We start from the raw sequence: 23879 nt of genomic DNA, 5'->3' as shown, positions 1-23879 counted from the left end.
CTGTATCGTTACAGCCTGGGAATTGTGACACGCAACGTTACGTACTTGGCCTTTACGCTGCCGCCTACGTCGAAGGAGTTGTGTGACGCGAAGAATAAGAAGAGGCAGTAAGGAACAATAATACCGGTTTGGCGTCACCTCACACTGCATGACGCCTCTGAGGACACATACTGTGAAGCATGGAAGGGTGAGTTGTTGAAGTTATACCTGAGTTGTTCGGGACGCATGTGGTTGAGTGTGACTCCTGTGAGTGCGATTCCTGATGAGTGGTTGTTGGCCAGGGAAGTTCACCCCTATGTATGTTGGATGGGGTCCGGCCTCAGGAAGGGACAAACCTTTGTTGCCGGTATAACCTGTGGGTCAGGCTGGAGGATAGTTCGAATGTATGTGTGTCTGAGGAGGTGTAGTACGGGAAAGGGCATGGCTGAGTTGTCTGCGAAGTGCCATTGCTATCGTCCCCGAAATCGCACTGGCCAGGTAAATAGCCGGTGGAGGTTGCTGAAGTTGAACGGCCGCAGTGTGGGCAAGGGCGAGGGAGACGTTTCCGCTGAGTTGCCATAAGTTGCGCTTTGGGGCCGTATGTTTGTCTCAGCCTTGCATCATTCATCCCCAGTGTTGTGTGGTCGGGGTCTGGGGTGTCAGACTGGCCGGGCCGGTAGGCCGAAGTAATTGGACGTTGAGGGATGTGTGTTGTTCCACCCCCCCAGTTACGAACCTCTGGCGTCCAAAGTGCCCGAAGACCTCAAACCCCCCCGCCCCCCCCCCCCCCGGGCTTGAGTGCAAGCCCTCTTGGCCATTGACGGGGAGAAGGACCGACGTAAAGAACTGCACATTTCGGTGACGGATCGCCCGTGAAGTTGTGGCTTTGAATTGCGTGTGGATGGGCGACCACATGTGCGAAATGTCTGTTGCTTGTTGTGACGATCGCGGGGGTTGCGTTGCGTTGCGTGCATTGTTCGAAATTTGGGCATTGTTATTGTTATGTTATGAGTTGGTTGCGGTTGTCTGCATTGTTCTTTTGAGGAGTTAGTTGGTTCCTCAATCCTCAAACAATTTTTGTGCGTTGTGTTAAATGGTTGATTCGGCCTGAATGAAATTGTTTAAAATTGTGTTAGCCGAGGATGGCAATTTTTTTTAAGAGGGGGGGGGGGTGATTTAAAGACAGTACGGAGCGATCGTGGGACAGTATGTGGTTACTAATGGACGTGCTATTGATGATTGATGAGACAAACGTTGACAGGGTCACGTGAGCGGGAGCACGGGATCCAATGGGGGGGGGGGGGGGGAAGTGTAATTAGGGCGGTGAGTGACAGAGCAGGTGTGGCGAGGAGAATTCGAGAATAGGGGCATGGCCGGACCGGGTGAGGCTTCAGAGCTGGCGTGAGCTGGAGCTGTTGGTGTGGGGAATCGCCGTCGTCGTCGTCGCCTTGGAACTGGTCATCTCCATCGTCTGCGAGTTGTCTTGAGACTAGAAGCTATGTTGTCTCTGAATAGAGTTGTCTAACTACCCCAGTGTATAGAGTCACTCGCGGTTACTCATTGAGTTGTCAATGGACTTTATTCATAATAAATATATGGAAGAGAAGACGGTGTCTCTGAAAGCTACATTACACGAGTATGTGTGCGATTTAGCATTGCGTGATACAACCGAGACCCCCAATAAAGTTGCTGATACAGACTGCCAAGGAGGAATGGCAAAAGTCAATTTAGGATTGCCGACACAGCAAGGGCAAAGCACATTGTAACAAGAGGAGCACGCAGAGAAGAGCACTCACCTTCGTACAACCAGTCAGCAATGCCATTAAAGATGACGCCTTCCTTTCCGGAAGAGGTCAGCCGCAAGGCACTGCTCCTGACCTCCGACTGGTAGTAAAGGTTATTCTCAAAGATGTAAACCTGGAGACAAACAAAATAACCCAACATTTAACTTTCAAATGTCAACAAATCATTTGATGCAAGTGATGCTTCAAGAATGTGACTTTAAGATGGTAAACAAGTGAAATGTCAGCATGCCATGTGCGATGGCTGGATTACTGAAATGTGGAGGGGATGTTGACACGTTCGATTGAAATGTCTTTAAAGAAATTGGAATCTGTGCTCAGCAAACCAATTATTAAATCTGACATTTCACCCAAGGACACCTGCCAAGGCATACAGAACACTATCTTATTATTTAGGATTATGCCAGTGGAACACATGTTTTCAATGAGAGATACTCATGACCTTTCTTCATTTAAATTTGTGGAAGATTGTCAAAAAGGCTCTCACTAGCTACATGAGCAAGTGGAGTTATTCTATAAATATCCCAGTAAGTACCTCTCTGACACTTGTAAGAAAGACTGTGGTTTACCATAACACTTTGGACTCATATTCTTAGTTTTTTCGGTAAAGTCACGTTGAAGAGAAACAACAAAATAACAAAATATATATAAAACAATAAAAAATTCTCACGACGTTTCGACCATAACTCAAACGGTCATCATCACCTGATGATGACCGTTTGAGTTATGGTCGAAACGTCGTGAGAATTTTTTATTCACACCTGATGATGACCGTTTGAGTTATGGTCGAAACGTCGTGAGAATTTTTTTTATTGTTTTATATATATTTTGTTATTTTGTTGTTTCTCTTCAACGTGACTTTACCGAAAAAACTAAGAATATGAATTACTGCAGTCACGAAAGTTTTAAATCAAAACTTTGGACTCAATTCACAAATGTGCCATTTCTAACAAAAAATGGAAGATTTCTGTGATGTCAACCATATTTGGATCCATTTTTGCCATTTAGCCAAGTTATAAATACAGTCATTGGTCATGAGATAATATAATCATGCTGTTGTATGTTTTATTTTTCTGTTTTACAAATAAAAGTACGTACTATATTATGCTTACAGTTATATATTATCAGTTGGAAACTACATCTATGGATATGTTTTGTATAATTCTCCCTCAATTTTATCCCAATTGTGCTCATGGCATAATTTCATGAGATGAACAATTCATCCAGATCTCTCAGGGCAGTGCAGCCCTTGATGACAGAGAAATTGTTCATGGAAATATATATCACAGTTACTTCTGACACCCATTCACATCACCACTGTTTCACAAGACTTTCCAAACCACTCTGCATATGAGAGCTATGGTCATCGCATGACATTCAAACTAATATTTGAATAATTATCAGAGCTGGAATTTTATAAAATGAAGTGTAGATACAAGAGTAATGTGAGGTTTTATTTTTTCATGCAGTCATTGCCAGTCATGTTGAGACAAACAACTAACTTGAGAACTAATTTTAATCACAGGCGACCGTCTGTATTGGAACCCAGCATATTAGCAGTTGCCAGCTCCACACTTTGACCTTAATGCCACCCAGCCACCTCAGGTCTATGAATTGTTAATTGTCAAAACCTAAACGTCTATATGCTTCAAATAGCGACGGTGCCGTGTAACGACTGAAATGTTTTATGGGCTGTCCGGTTTGTAAATTTAATGTATCTCCTCAATCAGCCATTTTGTCATCTGTGTTTAAAATTCAAGATTATGGAATTTCATATTTTTCGGACACCGTTTTTCCATGGAATTTTATTATATTCTTACAAAATTGCTGTATAAGCAGGAATTATTTAGAGTTCGTGTTTTTCATTTTGCTTTTGGCTCTGGGAAAACATAGCTCACTGACTACACTACACCAGTATTTGCAACAGTATTATTCAACATCCCATGATAACTTGAAATTTGGCTGATTTCCATCATACTTAATGTTGCATTTCAAATGCTGATTACAGATTATTGCCGTATATAGCATCACATAAAGTGTTATGCTCTGCTTCGTAGAGCATAACGTAGAGCATAGCACTGTGATTACCAATTAGTGTGAAATGCACAGTTGCTTGAGAAAAGCTTAAAAGGCAATGACAATCATCAAAGACCTGCTCGACTCCCACTATGGCAGCCATCCTCAGAATGCCTTCCGACAAAGCATTCTAATATATTAAATAAATAACGCTAAGAAAACCTTTCCTGTAGTTTAATTGCATTGCAGTACTTTAACAAATCAATGCAAAGCATTATTTTTGTAACTAACGCATCAATATTGTTTGCAAAATCCACGTCTGATATAGAACATATTTAAATTGTGCTCATAAAAAATATACGTTTCAATAGTGGAGATGATATCCTTGTGTACGAAACCCCCTCAGAAAGGGGACCTGTTGGAAGAATTTTGGCTCACAGCCACCGTAAGGGTGATTGATCGGTAGTAGCGTATTTGAAGGGGGGGGGAGGGGTATGAATACATGTCTTAATGCTAATTGATATTTGTCTTTTATTGAAAAACATTATCGCAGACTAAGCCTATTAATTAATTAATCTGTCAAAAATAAATATTATGACGGAAGCAATCAAATTGTTGAAATAAATTGAATTACAACGGTAACAATAAGGCCATGAATAACATTGAAGACTCTGAGATTTACTGCTCTGTGCACTGGTAAATGGGGATACAGTGAAGGAACCTGCGGGTCAGTGTATTGTGGTGCCTTTTATAGGTTCAGCCATGGGCCTATAAACAGCATTCCATACATAAAACGCTCAAATATGAAACATAAATTCACCAGATATACATGGTCATGAATTGTGCGGTCATGGGACATACATCACACTTTTCTCTTTGCAATCACAGTGTTTGCTGACTTTAATGTCATGGGCAATATCAGCACACCCGTTATTGGCTGCCCATCTCTGTAGCCGATGAGTTGATCCGCACTGTCTGGTGGGGATGCTGTTTGTTTGTCTTTAAAACAATTTAAAAGTCCGAAGGCGATGTGTGTGTGTGTGCCTTTTTTCCATCCCCCACATTGTGAACAACACAATTGTTCTCCTTTATGTTTTTTTCATTTCTGCTGGTTTCGTACGTTTTGTGTCATAAACGCTCAAATATATTGTCTTGTTCATGGCAGCCCTTCTCAAGAATGTTAAGGGAAAGCAAGTGCACATTCTGCACTCGTGAATCATCATACAGTGAGGGAAAAAAAGTATTTGATCCCCTGCTGATTTTGTAAGTTTGCCCACTGACAAAGAAATGATCAGTCTACAATTTTAATGGTAGGTTTATTTGAACAGTGAGAGACAGAATAACAACAACAAAAATTCAGAAAAACGCATGTCAAAAATGTTATAAATTGATTTGCATTTTAATGAGGGAAATAAGTATTTGACCCCTCTGCAAAACATGACTTAGTACTTGGTGGCAAAACCCTTGTTGGCAATCACAGAGGTCAGACGTTTCTTGTAGTTGGCCACCAGGTTTGCACAAACATCAGGAGGGATTTTGTCTCACTCCTCTTTGCAGATCTTCTCCAAGTCATTAAGGTTTCGAGGCTAACGTTTGGCAACTCGAACCTTCAGCTCCCTCCACAGATTTTCTATGGGATTAAGGTCTGGAGACTGGCTAGGCCACTCTAGGACCTTAATGTGCTTCTTCTTGAGCCACTCTTTTGTTGCCTTGACCGTATGTTTTGGGTCATTGTCATGCTGGAATACCCATCCACGACCCATTTTCAATGCCCTGGCTGAGGGAAGGAGGTTCTCACCCAAGATTTGACGGTACATGGCCCCGTCCATCGTCCCTTTGATGCGGTGAAGTTGTCCTGTCCCCTTAGCAGAAAAACACCCCCAAAGCATAATGTTTCCACCTCCATGTTTGACGGTGGGGATGATGTTCTTGGGGTCATAGGCAGCATCCCTCCTCCTCCAAACACGGCGAGTTGAGTTGATAACAAAGAGCTCCATTTGGTCTCATCTGACCACAACACTTTCACCCAATTGTCCGCTGAATCATTCAGATGTTCATTGGCAAACTTCAGACGGGCATGTATATGTGCTTTCTTGAGCAGGAGGACCTTGCGGGCGCTGCAGGATTTCAGTCCTTCACGGCGTAGTGTGTTACGAATTGTTTTCTTGGTGACTATGGTCCCAGCTGCCTTGAGATCATTGACAAGATCCTCCCGTGTAGTTCTGGGCTGATTCCTCACCGTTCTCATGATCATTGCAACTCCACGAGGTGAGATCTTGCATGGAGCCCCAGGCTGAGGGAGATTGACAGTTATTTTGTGTTTCTTCCATTTGCGAATAATCGCACCAACTGTTGTCACCTTCTCACCAAGCTGCTTGGCAAAAGTCTTGTAGCCCATTCCAGCCTTGTGTAGGTCTACAATCTTGTCCCTGACATCCTTGGAGAGCTCTTTGGTCTTGGCCATGGTGGAGAGTTTGGAATCTGATTGATTGATTGCTTCTGTGGACAGGTGTCTTTTATACAAGTAACAAGCTGAGATTAGGAGCACTCCCTTTAAGAGTGTGCTCCTAATCTCAGCTCGTTACCTGTATAAAAGACACCTGGGAGCCAGAAAACTTTCTGATTGAGAGGGGGTCAAATACTTATTTCCCTCATTAAAATGCAAATCAATTTATAACATTTTTGACATGCGTTTTTCTGGATTTTTTGTTGTTATTCTGTCTCTCACTGTTCAAATAAACCTACCATTAAAATTATAGACTGATCATTTCTTTGTCAGTGGGCAAACGTACAAAATCAGCAGGGGATCAAATACTTTTTTTCCCTCACTGTAAGGGAACAATTGCCATTCACTGTGACAACCTATTGTGTACAATAAGGGAGCGATTAACTGAGTCACACCTTCGAGCTTCAACCAAAAAATTATAGCATCTTCCATAAAGAAGCCATGTGTTGCCATTCATTTTTATGAGGAAGCCACCTTTACATCTAAATTAAAAACGAATCCCTTTAGAACTGCTTGTTGTGTTTAGTTTGTTGTCCTTCCCTTGCAGCTCCGATTAGCACCGTTGGCTATGTACGGTTCGAAAGACGTTCAACATACATACATAAATACATATAAATAACAAAATAAACTGCCATATGCAAATTTGACTCAAAATTCACATTCTTGGGGGTAGAAAAGTATTTATTACTTAATTTAAAATTAGTAAACTAAAGGCATTTCCATGCACATATTTGTATTCCATGAAGCCTAAGGCCAACTAACCAAATTCTACCGTTAAACGCTAAAATAACGTGATAGAGTCAATGACGTAACATTAGTTTTCTACATGGCGTTATTCATGGCGTGTGCTTTAGACAGAAAACGTATCGACAATGCAAACGTATTGATTGAGTGATGCCACTTTCTACTCCCCTACCTTTATGGTGTCAAGAGAAAATGTGGGAAAGGGGCCACATGTTTAAGGCAGTGAACGATTGTTGTGGCCAATTAACAAGCTGGCAGGCCAAATCATGTAAGTGAGGCTACACTCTGTTTTCGTACAATGTAATTCTAAACTACTATGCTCCATCTTTTTAATGGTGGGCATAACAGCCCACAGCACTCAGAGGGACATACGTGCTGAAGTTTTTGCGGCAGACAGGCGGCATGTCCATTAAAACACACACTTTGAATAAATGGCAGTACTCTAATACGATTTCTCCCACAAATAATCAATATATCTGGCACTGACAATCAGAAAAACTTGATAGAAATGTCAATGCATGTTGTATATACACTGGGGATATTTTATTTATTTTTTATTTAGAGCCTATTATGTTGATGAACATTAAACACATTACAAAAACACTATAAATGCTACAATTTGTGGAATGTATGTCAACAATTCTATGTTTTTATTGCTGTCACCTGAGTGGTTTTTGAGTTATTTAGAACCGTGTGGAGTTGTATAAAAATATACGTACAGAATTCAGCAAATACATGAGCACAAGGTAGCCTCGATTTGCGCTAACTCAAAATCTAAGAGGACAAACCACTGATTTATAGTAACACCATTTGCACGATTCGGTCTTGATTGTAATTGCTGGGCATGTTCAAAGTTTGCATAACATTTGCCAACTAAAACTTCTCCTCATTTCAGGCTTGCCTGGGGAAAAAAAAAACAAAAAACATTTATGTCGCCAGAATTACAACTGTTGCAAAAGAACATTTCCTAAAGAATTATTAATTTCTACCACTTGAGTGGAAATCAATTCTAACTACATCCTATAAGTATTACGCATAAACCTAGTAAAACCCCTCCATTGGCTAACTCCTTATAATATTTCCCCTGCATGCTTACCCAACACGCAACCTACTAGCATCACATTTGATATCACATAGTATCACGAGATGATGTATTACGTTGTGTTATATTGCTTTGAGTTTAATCTTGTCCAATTGCATAAACTGTACTAATTTATTATTGCGTGAACATGGAGATTTTAAGGTTTATCAAGAAAATGAACTCAAAAAGGTGTTTTTCCCTATGAAAACTTGTGCACTAAATCAATTACTTTGATAATAAATTACAATATAAAAATTAATGCTACTCAAGGGGCTGAATCATAAACAAATGGAAAACTACAAAAAACAGCTAAATTGGTATAACATGGATGAGATTTTGCCACATTTTGACCAAATTTTGGAAGAAACTTAACTTTTACTAACATTGTATTTGACAAATTAAATTATTTGTATTCATTAAATACAATATTAGCTAAATCATGATTTTTATGCTCTTTAAATGAAAAATAAATTAAATAGTTTCAATATTGTACTATAAACTGATGCATAACACATTTACAGGTTCCAATTTCCTTTAGATAGCTTCTGTATGTAATTTTTTTAAATCAATAAATATGCCTGTCATTTCGAATAAAAAAAGTAATCCTCGATAAACACGAGAGAACTTTTTTTAAGCTTGCGATAAAAAGCAGAGGTACTCTTGTGAACATTCCACGAAGGATTATATAAATGTAACACATAAACGCGAGGCAATTGTCATGCCTGAGGAAGCATTCTAATTTATGAATTAAGAATAATCAAATCATATAATTAAGATCCTCCGATTGTGCATTGCTCACTGTCTCACGATCTATGTTTCACATTTGGGGTGATGGTGCCCTTGCAATTGCAGCACAAAAACAACTCTAGAATTCCTTGCCCTTCGTGGTCAGGACTTCCGAGGCACTACAGATCTTCAAATCTTGACTTAAAACGTATCTGTTTAAAATGGATTTCTCACTTTCGTTATTGTCAAACGTCTTTCTCACTTCTTCTTTCCTTGGTTGATGTTAACTATTTCCACCTTTTCATGCATAGTGCCCTAAGAACGATTGTTTAAGGGCGCTTTATAAATTTAAATTATTAAGTTATTGCGTTGAATTTTATGATTAAATTAACATAACAATGTGCCTAAAGAAGATCGTTGTTAACCAGTGCACACTGGTAATGTTTATCAACATGAAAACTAAAGGGACAGATGTGGCTGGGTATGGGTGATGCTTACCCTATCATGCTGTTATGTGATGAACTGGCCTTTATAGTTGCTCACCAACAGCACTTGCCCCAGAGCTCTGTAAATTTAAACAGGTGACCCGACAACAACACCCCTCTCTCTCTCTGGTTTTGCAGACGGAGCTACGCGTCATATTTTGGGCTGTCGATGATGAGTTTGAGGCTTCAGTATTTGCGAGGAACAAGACTTCAAAGCCATTTTTAAGATCGCCGCCATTAGGGACCACATTACAGTGGTGTTGTCCAAGAGTTTTAGAGTGGCGCGAGCGACATCAATAGAGTACACAACAGCGGTTGCTCCTTAGAGCGACTTACTAAATGTCAAGATTCGGAGTTGCGATACGATACTGGAATTGTGGAGGGTTTTTCTGTCCCTTCTAAGGTTCCTTTTAAGTTCTGTCCCATTTAACATATTTTGCTCCATTCCCATAAACGGACTAGCATTCAATTTAAGGAATTCATCCTTGCAATGCACGTTTTAATCTGTGTATCATTCAGGGTGAGCATCACTTTAAATCGACAACTCAAGTGTTACGTGCCTACTGTGCACAGCACAGCACGGGAAAGGTCAATGCGTGCAATATTCGACAGCAAAGGATAAAGATGGATGTACGGCATCATCTTGTGATAACCAATGCTCACGTGATGGCTTGATGCTACACGTGAATGCTAAGCTAACATGTCATTTTCGGTGAAATCGCTGTGTGTCATAAACACAATGCTTCATTCGTTTTCTGCACACGTTGGATTTACCCTGGATTACAAAATGTCACGAGTGGCCTTGGAAAGAGGATGGTGGTTGCTTAAGAAGACGAAGCTGCACATTGTGTGGAGATGCACGCAATCGACAAAAACACATATCACCCTTCCTCCAACATTACAGGAAACAAGCTGGAGAGGGGATTGTGAACATAGCTGGTCGGTGAGCTGGTGAATACCTTTAATTGAGTTGGTGGATGAAGTGGAGATGGGTAAATGAAGGGCAAATGACACCCATATACATGACAACTGACATAGTACAATAAGGAGTTTTCTAACCTATAGTATATTAGCAAAGTCTGATAGGGCAGTCCCCGACTTATGAATGGGTTCCATTCCTGAGACCCATTCGTAAGTCGAATGGATCGTAAGACGGAACACAATAATGTACTATGTTAAAATGCCCATAGGTCAGTGTTATGAAATGTCTTACGGATCAAAAAAAGGAAGCATTGTTAAGCTCATAAATAATAAGGAATATTGTACATATGCTGAACTTAATAGTTCCGCGGTTTAGTTCACGAGTGCGAGTTCACGTTCGCAAGTCAGATGGTTAAAATAAATATGTAACGGAAGCTCACATCGATTTATTTATTTTGTGTAATGGGTGTTTCTTCATCCAGATAATTAAATTTGTCCCATGTAAAAAAATAATTAATTCGCTAAATATCTCAACAGAGACCCGACTTAAATGTAGTCTTTAGACTCAGGATGCCCTGAGTTCTATACATTCTTGTAATACTTTGTCATTTATTATTGTTTGAGAGCAAAAACACATAATTCAGGAATAATAGTTGTCTTTAAGCAAGCAAAGGAGCAAGACAGAACAAGCATACAATATGCACGCAAACAATTTTTAACGGCGATACTGTAAATATAGAGGCGCTGAAAGAGATGTATGCAAAGCAAGTTAACCGTGACACAAATCAGGAAGAGCTGAACTGCTGAACATTTTTTAAATACAATCTCGACATGCTGAAGGCCATTACCATGAATGGATCTGCTTTTTCACTTTTTCAAGCACTCAGTTCCTGTGGGTGTTTGTAGTGAAGTAATGAGGTATGCAGCAAGCTCAAATGGATATTAAGCAAAGGATTACTTCATATATGAACTAGGAATACTACAATGCCTCTCTCATACCTGTGAAAGTATATTACTTGTGTTTGCAGCATATATCCACACCTTCAGTGTTTCTTGAACGTTCTGTTTTCTAATATGATGAAACAATAGGCTTCAGTTCTGCTTATGTCTCCAGCACACAGAGTTATATGAGCTCTCCTGGTTTTGCCCTTGCTGGATGCTCATTATAATTTTAGAGCTTGCATATAGTTATAAATATTAAAGTGTTTTTTATATCATCTTTCATGCAAATTGCATCTCAGAATTGCTGAGGAATCAAGGACAAGCTGGCAGGCAGCCAGGCATTGAGCTGGCGCCAACAATTTCCCAAACTATGCAAGTCTTCTATGGATTAAATGTGTTTTCAGCCTATGTATAAGAGTTTATAGATGATTGAGCAAACCGGAGCACCCAAAAAAACCCACACGTGCAAGGAGGGAGCACTTTAACCCATACGGAAAGGACAGATAATATTCTTCTGCACTTTGCTGTATCGCTTTCTCCTGGCAAGCCAGGGTATGGAACCTCGACACCCATGGGAAGGGAAATTCAGGAAATTTCTGCGATCCACCAACACTTGCCTCCACAGTGCTTCATTACAGGCTACATGCGAAACCACCACTGCCCGGTTTGATTATGTGCAATTAATTATCAGCTAAAAAATGCCAAATATAACATTTTACAAATGCTAAAATGTGTTTAAATTATTATTTTCATATATAATTGGCAACGTGTCGGTGCATTGAATGATCGGCATCTTTGGAAACCATATAAGAACAATATTCTATTCACAGATACGAGGTAGCAAACATATATGTAAATAATTTAAATGGACTATTACGAATAAATAAAAAAAACAAATGAAAAAAATTGTTTTGTTTAGTTCAACACGTAGGCTATCGCGACCAAAATCATCCATGAGAGATTTATTGGGTTAGAGTGCGTAAATATATAAATGTGTCGTTAAAACCCGCCACCACCCGACACAGCCAACTAGTGAGGGTTGTCACTTCAACAGAACATGCCAATTCGTCACTAGTACAGCACACCGGTGTATTGGAGAGACAAGCCACAACATTTACAATATGAATACGATGTTTCGCCAGTAATTACAACTGTTTCGTCCCTTATATAGAGGCGTAGATGTGGTGACCACGCTCTTGCGCTCTTGCACAAAATGGGGGGGGGGGGGGTATTACTGAGTCAACGTACATTATGCAATCTTTGGAAGAACGTAATCAACCAGGCTATGCGTTAACTGCGTGTTAACCGACTCTCTGTGTTGCATTGCATTATATTTCCAAAAATTTTGCTAAGTTCGTCTTCTCAAACTTCCTATTTCTCTCTCTAAAATTTACCAGGCTAGCATTGCTCCATTTGCTCTTTCTCCCCGCCCCCCCCCCCCACCGGCCGCTGCGGTGTGGATTTCCACACAACTCTCTCTAAAATTTACCAGGCTTGTATGGATCTTTCTCTCCCCCGGCCGCCGCGGGGTGGATTTCCACACAGCTCTCTCATTGACATGCTAATTTCTCTGCTCCATCACCCCTACCTCTCTCTCTGCCCCCCCTCCCTCTCTATTTAACGCTTCGACACAGAGGCATTGTGTCTCTGTGTGTCTCTGTGTTGTCTCCCTCTGCTTGTGTGTCTGTCTGTGTGTCTCCGTGTCTGTATTTTGTCTCTCTCAAATTTAGCAAACTTTGGAAGAACGTAATCAACCAGGTAAGGTGTTGACTGTTGTGTTAGCCGACTCTCTGTGTTGTATTGCATTGTATTTCTAAGTTTACTAGGTTTGTTTTCTACCTGATGACGATTGCTTGTGTTGCAATCAAAACGACGTATTTTATTATTAAATTTATTTTCTTTCTACGTGACTTTACCGAAAGAACCAAACAGTAATTCCTGCAGTCACGAAAGCTTCAAATCAATGTTTTTCATCATAAATGCATTGAACATGTGTTTTTCGTACAACCATATAATATGTTAATACTCATATTCTTGCTTCTTTCGGTAAAGTCACGTAAAAGGGAAACAATAAAATAATAAAAATATAAAACAATACAATTATCACGACGTTTTAACTCCAACACAAGCAATCATCATCAGGTGTGAAAAATCCGTTTTAGCTAAAGCGCTAAACTTTGCAGTCACACCTAAACACAACCAGTTAATGATATCATTTCCCAAGTAGACGTGGCTCTCAAGGGCCTGAATCACATTGCTGCAGACGTAGAAAGATCTGAAATCGCTGCAACCCTCAAAAACGCTAAGATGGCAGCTAGCAACCTCAGCAAAGATGAGCGCTTTGAATCATATAAATTAAAAAAGAGAGATGACATTGTCATCCTCTCAGCCGACAAGGGCAATGCAACTGTCATCATGGATAAAATAGAATTTAACAATAAAATTAAATTATTCAACGATGGCAGCTATACAAAAATAAAATGAGATCCCACTAACAGCCTCGTCATACAAACCAACAAAATCATTTCTGATTCAACCACATCAATTGATCAAACCAAATAGTTTTCGTTGAAACCTTCTGCTGCCAGGCCACCAAGATTATACGGCTTACCAAAAATAAATAATGTAGATACACCCCTTCGTCCCATCGTCTCTACTATCAACTCCCCCACCTACAAACTGGCTCGTTTTCTGTCTGAAATCCTGCGGCCTTTCACTGGAAAAAACACCTCTACGGTACAAAGTTCTACTCACCTGGTATCGACAATCAAGGGTATGTCCCTGTCCCCAGACGACCTGCTTGTCAGTTTTGATGTAGTTTCCTTATTCACCAAAGTTCCTGTACCTGACACCATCGCAATCATTGAAGACTTGGCTCATCAAGGACAAAACACTGAGGTACCCCCCCCCCCCTGGTGAGACACTGCTTAACCAATACATACTTCACTTGGAATGGAACTTTCTACAAACAAATTGAGGGTACTCAATGGGCTCCCCCCTATCTCCAGTTGTAGCCAACATTTTCATGGAGAAATTTGAGACTGATGCCATCCAGACTGCCACTCTACGCCCAACCTTATGGAAGAGATACGTGGATGACACTTTTGTCATCTGGCCACATGGCCGGCCTGCTCTAGACCAATTCTGGGACCACATCAATTCCATACACCCAGCCATCAGATTTTCCATGGAAGTCGAAAAAGATGGCAAGCTACCTTTTTTAAATCTCCTCATCAAAAAGAGACCTGATGGTTCAATGAGCCACACTGTCTACAGGGAAGCTACCCATACGGATGCTTACCTGAAACCGGATTCCCACCACCATCCATCCCAGAAGAATTCCCTCATCAAGACTCTGCACCATAGAGCCCAATGCATATCCGACCAGGAACACATATCCTGTGAACTCAAGCACGTACACCAAGCTCTTAAGGCTAATGGTTACTCCGACTACACAATCCGCAAAGCTATCACTCCAACCATGAAGACGGACCCTCTTGAGGAGCCTTTAAAAATCATCACTTTACCCTACATTGCGGGGATCACAAAAAAGATCTCCAAAATCTTGAATAAACACAAGATCCAGGTACGATTCAACACATTACATAAAATCCGTGATCTGGTTCCGTCTGTAAAAGATGTGATTCCGGACATACAGTACCCTGGCGTCTACAAACTAAGTTGCCTCTGTGGTAATAGTTACATTGGAGAAACCAATCGACATGTCTCAGACCGCATTCGTGAACACAAAGCAGACCTAAAACACGGTAGGACCAACACCTCGGCCGTGGCAGATCACTGTTAAAATTCAGTAGGCTCACATGACATTGACTTCTCCAAGACAGAGGTTCTTTGCAAGCCATCTGGCTACCATGAGAGATTCGTTCATGAGGCTATCCACATATCCAAACACAGAGACAATTTCAACCGAAAAGATGGATTCTGGCTTAGCGATCATTGGAAGGATTTGATAAAACCATTTCGGGTCTTAATTGATTGTTCACGATTACGGTGGCTTTCAGACCCCATCCATTATTTTCGCCTCCGTGGTTTTCACACCTGATGATGATTGCTTGTGTTGCAGTCGAAACGTCGTGAGAATTTTATTTTTATATTTTTATTATTTTATTGTTTCCCTTCTACGTGACTTTAGAGAAAGAACCAAGAATATGAATCCCTGCAGTCACGAAAGCTTTAAATCAAAAATGTTAATACTCGTGGAACATTTGAATATTCAACGATATAATCCATAAAAAAATCATATTTGAAGGTTGTAGCCCTTTCAACAGCAGTGCCAGCCATTGTATCTGCATTGCTTAGTAAAGGTAATTCATATTCTCCTGCATGTTCAAGTTGTTTCTCAACTCTCTATAGAAGAGTAGCAATGATTGGGATACTCAAAATGCGTCGAGTATCAATTCTGATAATGTGGTGGAGAACGCAAGCATCGCTCCAGTAATTGACACACCTATTGAACATAGGAACGTAACTGCATTGAGGTGTGACCCGACAGGAGATGATAACACACCGCAGGGAGGGGGAGTAAAACCTGATCGCCAGGTAATTAGAAAAGTCGCCCATTGTATTATGGATGGGGCAGAGGAACATGCTACAGGGACACACCCTGAGGAATGCAGGCATCGGCCTATGGATGAAAAATTGTGCATTAACACATTGAGGATAGATGCAGATCGGAGTGCTGAAATGGAAGAAGGGAGGATTCACAATAGATCGGGAATTGTGTTGAAACCCAGTACACTCAAAAGCACAAAAAGGGGGACCCAACGGGGCACGGAATCAAATCGACTCACCGAATCGAAAAATACGCATATTGCCCCAGAGATGGCAATTGCCACCGACAGTCGAGCACGGAAAATCGTGGTGTGTGCTGATTCTGGTTATGTGCAACACAACTTCACGGCACATAGTCCCACATGGAAAGAGAGTGACATGACAAAATACAAAAACGAACCAGTACACCGTGGGGAATTGATCAAAGCCATAAAAACGATAAACCAGGAGGATGATGTTATGATGTTGTGTGAAATACCTGGCCATGAGAATATTGATAATGATCATGCAAATGCCATAAAAGAGTCTGAAAGACATTCCGTGGAAATCAGCATGTCAAATTACAACCACAGAGGAGGGGGAGAAGGGTCCCAAGCAGGCGACACTCATAACCAAAAGTTGCAAAGCAGCCAACACTCATTATCTGGTAAACATGCGGCAGGTAGGTAACATAAGGCAGGCAATGAACAACCATGTTCGAAACCACTGCCTGGCGTTTCACAGGAACTAAAACAAAACAAAAAAAATCACAGTAACAATAATTGATAAGAACCTACGTAACATGTTGCCTTAATAATGTTGTTGCTTATTTGAAATGTAACCATGCTAAGTTTGTGATAAGTACGCGCGCGTTGTAAGGAAAATAGTAGCCGAGACTTGAGGACAATTGTTAGTTAATAATGGGAAAAGGCATTTATTTTGTTTAAAAATAACCCATGACCAATTAAACCACTGATCATTTTTAAAAGAGCGGAATGTTGTATATATAGGCTTTTTTTCCAAAAAAGAAAATTAAGAATTATTATGCCAATATATTTTATTTTTATAATAATCAATCGGGGTGAGCATGGGGCATGAAAGGGTGAGGCACACCCCACCCCTCACACCCAGCTGCCTTGCCACATAAGCAACTGGAGGGAGGAGGTCATAAAGAGCCATTAAATAATAAACTCCGGGGCAAAGGAATGTTAATGACCATCTGGGAATCTTCATAGTGGAGGGGACCATCGGTCACACCTCCACAGACGTTTTGGACAGTTTCACAAACATCTCCAGACACAGACACAGAGCAGGCACAATCGGACGTTACAACTGGCGTTTTATTTTACCTCGGTAAAAGTTCGAAACTTAGCAACAAGAACAAATCGACATTATAGACTGCAGTCTACATTAGTGGCTTTTATTGTTACTTATTTTATTTCACCCTTATTCACCTAATATATTGTTTGTTATTGTATCTTTCTATCTACGTGACATTACCAAAAGAACCAAGGATTATTAATTCCGGCAGTCAAGAAAGCTTAAGTGAAAACGTAGTTATATCTCCAACCTCAAGATATCAAAATATAACTGAAGAATAAAAAGCACAGATCCCTGGATACAGACAGGGAACAAAGGTTAATAAAACCGTCGGAATACATATGGTAACAACTATCGTAGATCACAAATATTGGTTAAACATAAACCAAAAAATAATTATGAAGTATTAGACTGAGGTTCATCCAGAAGAAATACAATCCGAAACAGGTCAATCACACACAACCAAGATAATATGTATTCCATAGGACCAGAGCCCAAACCGCTTTTGTCTTCCCACAATTTGACAACATATGGTAGCAATAAATATGTATGAAGGAAGGGTGCCTTCCCTTGAGATAGCAAACACCACGAAGGCAGAGAGGAGGGGAATGCAAACAAAAACATAAACATGGTGATCGAAAGCAGCCAGGCAAAGGTCAAAAGGGGGGAGGGGGGCAACCAGGCGGTTGCGGCCACGGGAGAAGAACAAGACAGAGGGCATCGTTTTTTTCGCAAGAGACGCACAGAGGGGAGAGAATTTCACGTATAAGCAAGGACACAGATCATGCAACTTTGTTCCGCAAGTGGCAGGCTCCGGGAATCTGCCCCCGTGACAGGCACATTGATAGGGAGCTGCATCGGCAGAAGCCACGAGTCTACGAAGTCAACGGAAATTGAGTCATTGCGGCAAGCTCCTGGGGTGGGCCCTGCAATCGACCAAGGATGGCGAGGCTTGCAGAGTAGCGATGTGTCACCGAGTACGAGTTCGGCGCTGACAGACGAAGTATCGCTAAAAGTTTTATTTTACATTGAGTGCCAGCTCCCACCAGCAGCTGCAGCAAGAGAGAAAGAGTGACGAGCAATAACAAGCAATCAACCTGCAGAAAGGGTGGAAAAGTGCCGACCAAGCGAGCATCGCACAGGACCAGCAGCAGCAGCCGAACTGCGAGCGCAATCGTGCACCACCAGAGAGCACGGAGCAGGAGAGAGCGCGCAACCAGCGCAACCGAGCAAGAGTGTCGGCACCAGCAACCAGCGGACGAGCTGCGAGCGCAATCGTGTATCGCCAGAGAGCACGGAGCAGGAGAGAGAGTGCGCAACCAGCGCAGCCGAGCAAGAATGTTATGAATCTTTGATAATTTTTCAAAACCGAATATATGCAACAGTCGGCTGGCCACTCCGACCGGGTCAGTGGTTGGAGTTGACTCATCAGGTTGTTGCTGCGGCGGGATCGTCTGTTGTTATCGGTATGATACAGGGGATAGAAATTAGGATGCTTGTCGATACCGGTGTGTCCGCTACCATCATTTCTGAATTAATTAACAATATTTTGCCCCGGAAGCGTCGTACCCTGCGTCTCCGTCGGGATTCCGTGCTTTGCCACGAATGGCGGCTCATTGGGCATTATTGGTCAGATAACAGCAGAAGTGTGCATTGGTGATATAAAATTGATGGGACCAGTTCTTGTTTCAATGTCCCTTGCCGTTCCCTGCTTGTTAGGGACTGATTTCTTGAAGATGCCCCTGAAAATTTTAATAGACCAGGGATGTCTCGAGTTGCCATCGGGTCATTGCATGGCCTATTTGCCATCTCCCATTTGATCGCACATGGCCAACGCTACTGTACAAGCGCTTGCGAGCAAAACTGTAAAGATTGCTCCCGGTGCGCAAATGCTAGTTCCCTTGTGGTTGCGGAAACCGCATGGCCAGGAGGCAACTGCGGGAGGAATCCTACTAGGCTCCTCATACAAAGCGGTTCATGGGTTGACATAAGTTGGAGCCAAGACTCTAGTGTCCAATAACCAGGAACCGTTCATTCAGGTCCTCAACGTGGGGTTGGACACATCGATTATATAGCAGGGCACCGTGCTAGCCCACGCGTTGCCCGCGCTTCGCGAGGGGAACATCATTGGTGGAGTGGTGGCCACGTCTGTTACGGAGTCGCAGCGGCATTGCCATAAGTGTATGGATGCGCTCAACTCTGAAAACCCAGATTTGTCAGAAACCCAGAGGAAGGAGTTGCGGGCACTTTTGAGGGAATTCTCCGACGTATTTAGTAGAGGCAAATATTACAATGGCCGCACTACCCTGTTGAGTCACCACATCAATACGGGTAATGCCGCCCCCATCCGTCAAAATTCCTATCAGTCAAGGCCCAAAGAGAAGGACCACTTGAGGTTGATGAGATGTTGGCCGCCGATATTATCTCGCCATCCACTAGTCCATGGGGGGCCCCTATTGTTCTTGTTAAAAAGCATGACGGTAATTTTTGCTTCCGCGTCGACTTCCGCAAGTTTAATACATTTTCAATGGCTGACGCATATCCCCTCCCATGAATGGATGATTCCCTGAATGCTCTGGCAGGGGCACATTATTTTTCAACTCTTCACCTCTTATTCGGATTTTGGCAATTGCCTCTGGATGAGTCTTCTAAGCCCAAGACCGCCTTTCACACACCACAAGGCTGATTTGAATTTAATCGGCTTCTGATGGGTCTTCACTCGGCCCCAGGTACGTTTCAGTGGCTGATGGAACTGGTTATAGTGGGTCTCCAGTGGGACTCGTGTTTGATATATCTTGTCATCTGTTCCAAAAATCGGTTCGGTACCTCGGCCACATAGTAAGTCAGGGATAGCGTCAGACCACGTGTGTGTGTTCTTGGCCGATCCCCAAGTCGGTGGGTGACGTGCAGAGTTTAATTGGGGCTGCGTTTTGTGTCCGGGTTCGCCACTATCGCCAAGCCTCTCCACGCCCTGACGGCCAAAAGTCAGAAGTTTCATTGGGGGGAGGCCACATTTGTTATGCTCCGAGATGGCCTGGTGAACGCCCCTCCCCTCCGATACTCCGATTTCTCCTCGCCATTCGTCCAAGATACAGACGCTAGTAATACTGGAATTGTCTCCTTCTATCTCAAGTCGTGTATGGCTATAGTCTTCTTTGTACAGCAGTATCGCCCCTACCTTTATGTCAGGCGCTTTGAGGTGCGCTCGCTGACCATGCAGCCCTACACTACGCGCTGCGCAGCCATCTGGTCAGCTTTCACGTTGGTTGGAAGTCCTGCAGGACTACTCATTTACTGTTTCCTATCGCAAGGGTACTCGACCCACGAATGTGGACGCTGTAGGCCGGCTGCCGAGGCCTTGCCTCCATCCCGTTGTGGGTTGATAGATGTTAAATCCCCCGACAATCCCGAAGGTCCTAATGCACGTGACGCCACTATTGGTCTGGACCATGCGGAGTGGAGACGCCTCTAGGCGGAGGACGCTTCCCTTTTGACATTGCGATGCTGTGTCAAGGGTGCTAAGGGTGGGGAGGATTAAAGGTGGCCTGCTGATGCGTTGGGTCGGGGGGTTGCACCACTACAACATTGTTGTGTCCACTGCCCTGAGGGGTAACATCATTTGGGCGGTGCATGAGCGACTGATGCACCTTGGTGTGCACAAAACACTTGCTATCCTCAGACTTGACATCTTCTGGCCCGGCATGGCAGAGGATGTTGCTAAGTTGTTGAAGGGCTGTGTACAGTGCGCTCGGCGGAAACCACCATCTAAAACTTCTTGTCCGCCTTTGCAATCTAATCGGGTCTCCCGTATAAATGAGTTGGTCACACTCAATGTCCCCGGTCGATTTCCGGTCACGCCCCGCGGGAATAAGTATTTTATTAGTGGGCGTCAAATATTTTTCACGATGGCCGATGGCCTGGCCGCTTCACAACCAATCGGCGGCGTCTATCACGGAGGCATTCCTCAACAGTTATGTGTTGTACAAGGGGGCCCCGGAGCATCTCCTGATTGACCAGGGTAAAACTTTTCCTCTAAATTGTTACGAGAAGTGTGTGATTTGTTGGGAACAAAAAAAGCAAGAACATCGCCCTATCACCCCCAGACGGACGAGATGGTGGCGAGATTGCATAGGACTCTGACCTCTAAGTTAAGCCAGCAGGTCAGCGAGTCCCAGGGTGACTGGGACTTGCATGTTCATGGGGTTCTTGCTGCCTATAGAATGGCTCCTCACGTGTCCACCGGCTACTCGCCATTTTTGTTTTATGTACAGAAGGGAGCATGACCCCCCGATTGATGTTCAACTGGAAACTGAGCCAAACAGGTCTAAGGCTCACATTTCAGAGCCCATGCGCCGTACCCTTCGAGACTTTCGGAAGCACGCGAGGCTTCCAGAGAAAATTCTACCTCATGGCAATTGGCCAATGAGCGGCTGAGTCGTCTCCGCCTTTCAGGGAAGAAATGGGCTCCAGGTGACAGGGCTTGACTGCACTGTTCTCAAGTGCAGGTGGGAACGTCACCCAAATTGTATAAATCTTGGCGAGGGCCGGTTGACGTGATTCAGGCCGACAGGCCACAGTGTTAAAATTTGCTTCGGTCGGTGAAGCTGGTTCGTTCACCCCTCATGCCTTAAACCTTTCATTGTACCTTGTGAATTCATCTCATCTCCAGTACACAAGGGCCGAGTGTCAGGTGTGTCGGGCGAGCTGAGGTTGGTCCTCAGGGGAGTTCTGTGATCCCACCCACAGGATCCGAGTGTTTAACACCCCCAATGCCGCAGCTTGCGCCGTCTCCAGACGAACAGCGGGCAGAATGCCCATCTACCCTGCCGCCTGCGCCAACACTGAGTTTTCCTTGAGAGAAGCCACGCTTGTCAGGACATTTTCGAATTCCCCCCGGGACCTCAGGGAGCTCAAGCCCACCTCGCCTGGGGGCCCGGCTACAAGGACTCGTTCCAAGACTGTCCGGTTCTCGTAACCCCCACACACACATATTCCAACACCGTCGGTTGATTGTCACACCCATCAGTCGTATTGGTCATTGGCTGAACCTGGCCCTTATTGTGCTCACAGGTGTTGTTACACGTTGAGGGTGGGTATTGCTGGTGCTGGGGGGGCGAGGTAACCGGGACTGTATGTTGCCGGATATTTTTTCTTTTATTTTTGTTATTACCCTTAATATTATGTTCTGTTCCCTTCCCACGTTCGTCACTGTATATAGTGTATAAATTGTACTTACCACTCATTGACACTTTTAATTATGGAGGCGCGCTAGGGGGCTTTGTTCTAATTTCGGGGGAGTTGACAGCCGGGACGACTGTGTTTTATGAAGGGGGGGGTGATGTAGTGACATCGCTGGATGTCACCATGCTGTTAGTGCAGTACCGGCCCTAGAGGAGCACGGTGTGTGTGTAGTGACATCGCTGGATGTCACCATGTGGTAAGTGCTAAGTGCAGTACCGGCCCTAGAGGGCACGGTGTGTGTCGACCTGAAGGGAAGGTCGGGTAAGGCCATGACAGTCTGGTTGACCCGGGAGGACACGTGACTGGTTAAAATGACAGGGGGACACCCCGAGAGGGGGCTGTGAGGGTCACGTGATGGGAACCGAGGTTCTTCCTGAAGATTCTGGAAAAGGGCGTGGCCAGGGGCAGAGTAGGCCACGCTGGAGGGAAAAATAAGCCAAGTCCTGAGAGGGAGCTTGGCTGTCCACCCCGGGGAAGAAACCTTTCATCTACGATCTCCGATCTTCAAGTCTTCCAGTACGTGGACCCGGGCAGTATGCTAAACTAAAACACAAAAATAAGTTATCAAGAAATGAGTTTTCGAGGGAGGGTAAATGAAGACTTGCATCTGTGCAGGAAGCTGACCACACACAGACTAGGAGAGTGGTTTATGTCGAAAAATGTAGCTTAGAACTCGGAAGTATTTCATGATTAGCTCATTTACGTAAGTGAGAAGCCCAGCAAATTGAATGCTGGCAATGGACAGCTGAGCTGTAGGAGTCATCAAAGACCTGCAGCCCTCAAAAGCCCCCCTCCCCACAGGCACTGCTGCTGCTTTATATACTTCATGTGAGCTGTAGGTTTCGTGGCAATGTAGCATCTAAAAAATACCAATAAATAATATTGTTTGTTTGCTGGAATTTCGTCTCCTGTTGTTCATTAGTTAGCAGCTAGCGTGCAACTTTTGCCATGAAGATAGAATATAACAAAATAAAAAGGAACGACTGAACTTCCATGTAGCAGCTTACAACAGCAATGACAATAAATATTGAGTCATCCACACTCATCAGACTTGGCTCCCAGTGCCTTTCACATGTTTGACTTTTGAGGACAGCGGTTTTCTAATAATAGCGAAGTGATATGAGCTTACGATTTATGTTGTGTTATGTACCGTACGGTTTTCATCAAGCGAGGGAGGACCCATCATCCCCTGATGGTTTGCCAGAACTGGGCTAAGCGGGGCCTGACTGCTGATGGGACACCATGTGTTGAAATCGGTCCAGGGTTTGCTTTTATTGAATCAATAATGTTTCTGGATTGATGCACTCCCAAAAGGCCATCGGGTTGATAGGTTGTGTGAAGGTACTTTTATTTTTTACACAGAGAGACGGATATGTGATGGAGACACATTGTTTTATATGTACTTTGAGTATCAAAACAATTAGTTCTCGGGGGCAGAAATGAAGTTGGATTAATTGCACCGTACTTCATTGACAAATGACATTGCGGAAATTGACAATTTTTTCATGGTGAGTCAGTGAATTTGTGTCATGCCAAAAGGCTCACTCGTGTACCTAAATAACTAT

General features: G+C 43.1%; 1 protein-coding gene across 3 annotated transcripts in view; it reads right to left on the bottom strand.

The window, feature by feature from the left end:
• Window positions 1-23879, bottom strand: part of LOC116950755 (inactive dipeptidyl peptidase 10) — a 613867-nt gene that overhangs the window by 100809 nt on the left and 489179 nt on the right. For all 3 annotated transcript variants that reach the window (XM_032968787.2, XM_032968796.2, XM_032968804.2), the window contains exon 8: window positions 1776-1896. In XM_032968787.2, the coding sequence (XP_032824678.1) occupies window positions 1776-1896 (121 nt within the window). The remainder of the gene's footprint in view (window positions 1-1775; window positions 1897-23879) is intronic.

This window comes from Petromyzon marinus, chromosome 2 (genome assembly GCF_048934315.1).
Source record: "Petromyzon marinus isolate PM22_M1 ecotype Great Lakes invasive population chromosome 2, UKy_Petmar_22M1.pri1.0, whole genome shotgun sequence".
Taxonomy (NCBI): Eukaryota; Metazoa; Chordata; class Hyperoartia; order Petromyzontiformes; family Petromyzontidae; genus Petromyzon; species Petromyzon marinus.
The sequence above is the reverse complement of the archived record's forward strand: the minus strand, read 5'-3'. Positions and strand labels throughout refer to the sequence as shown.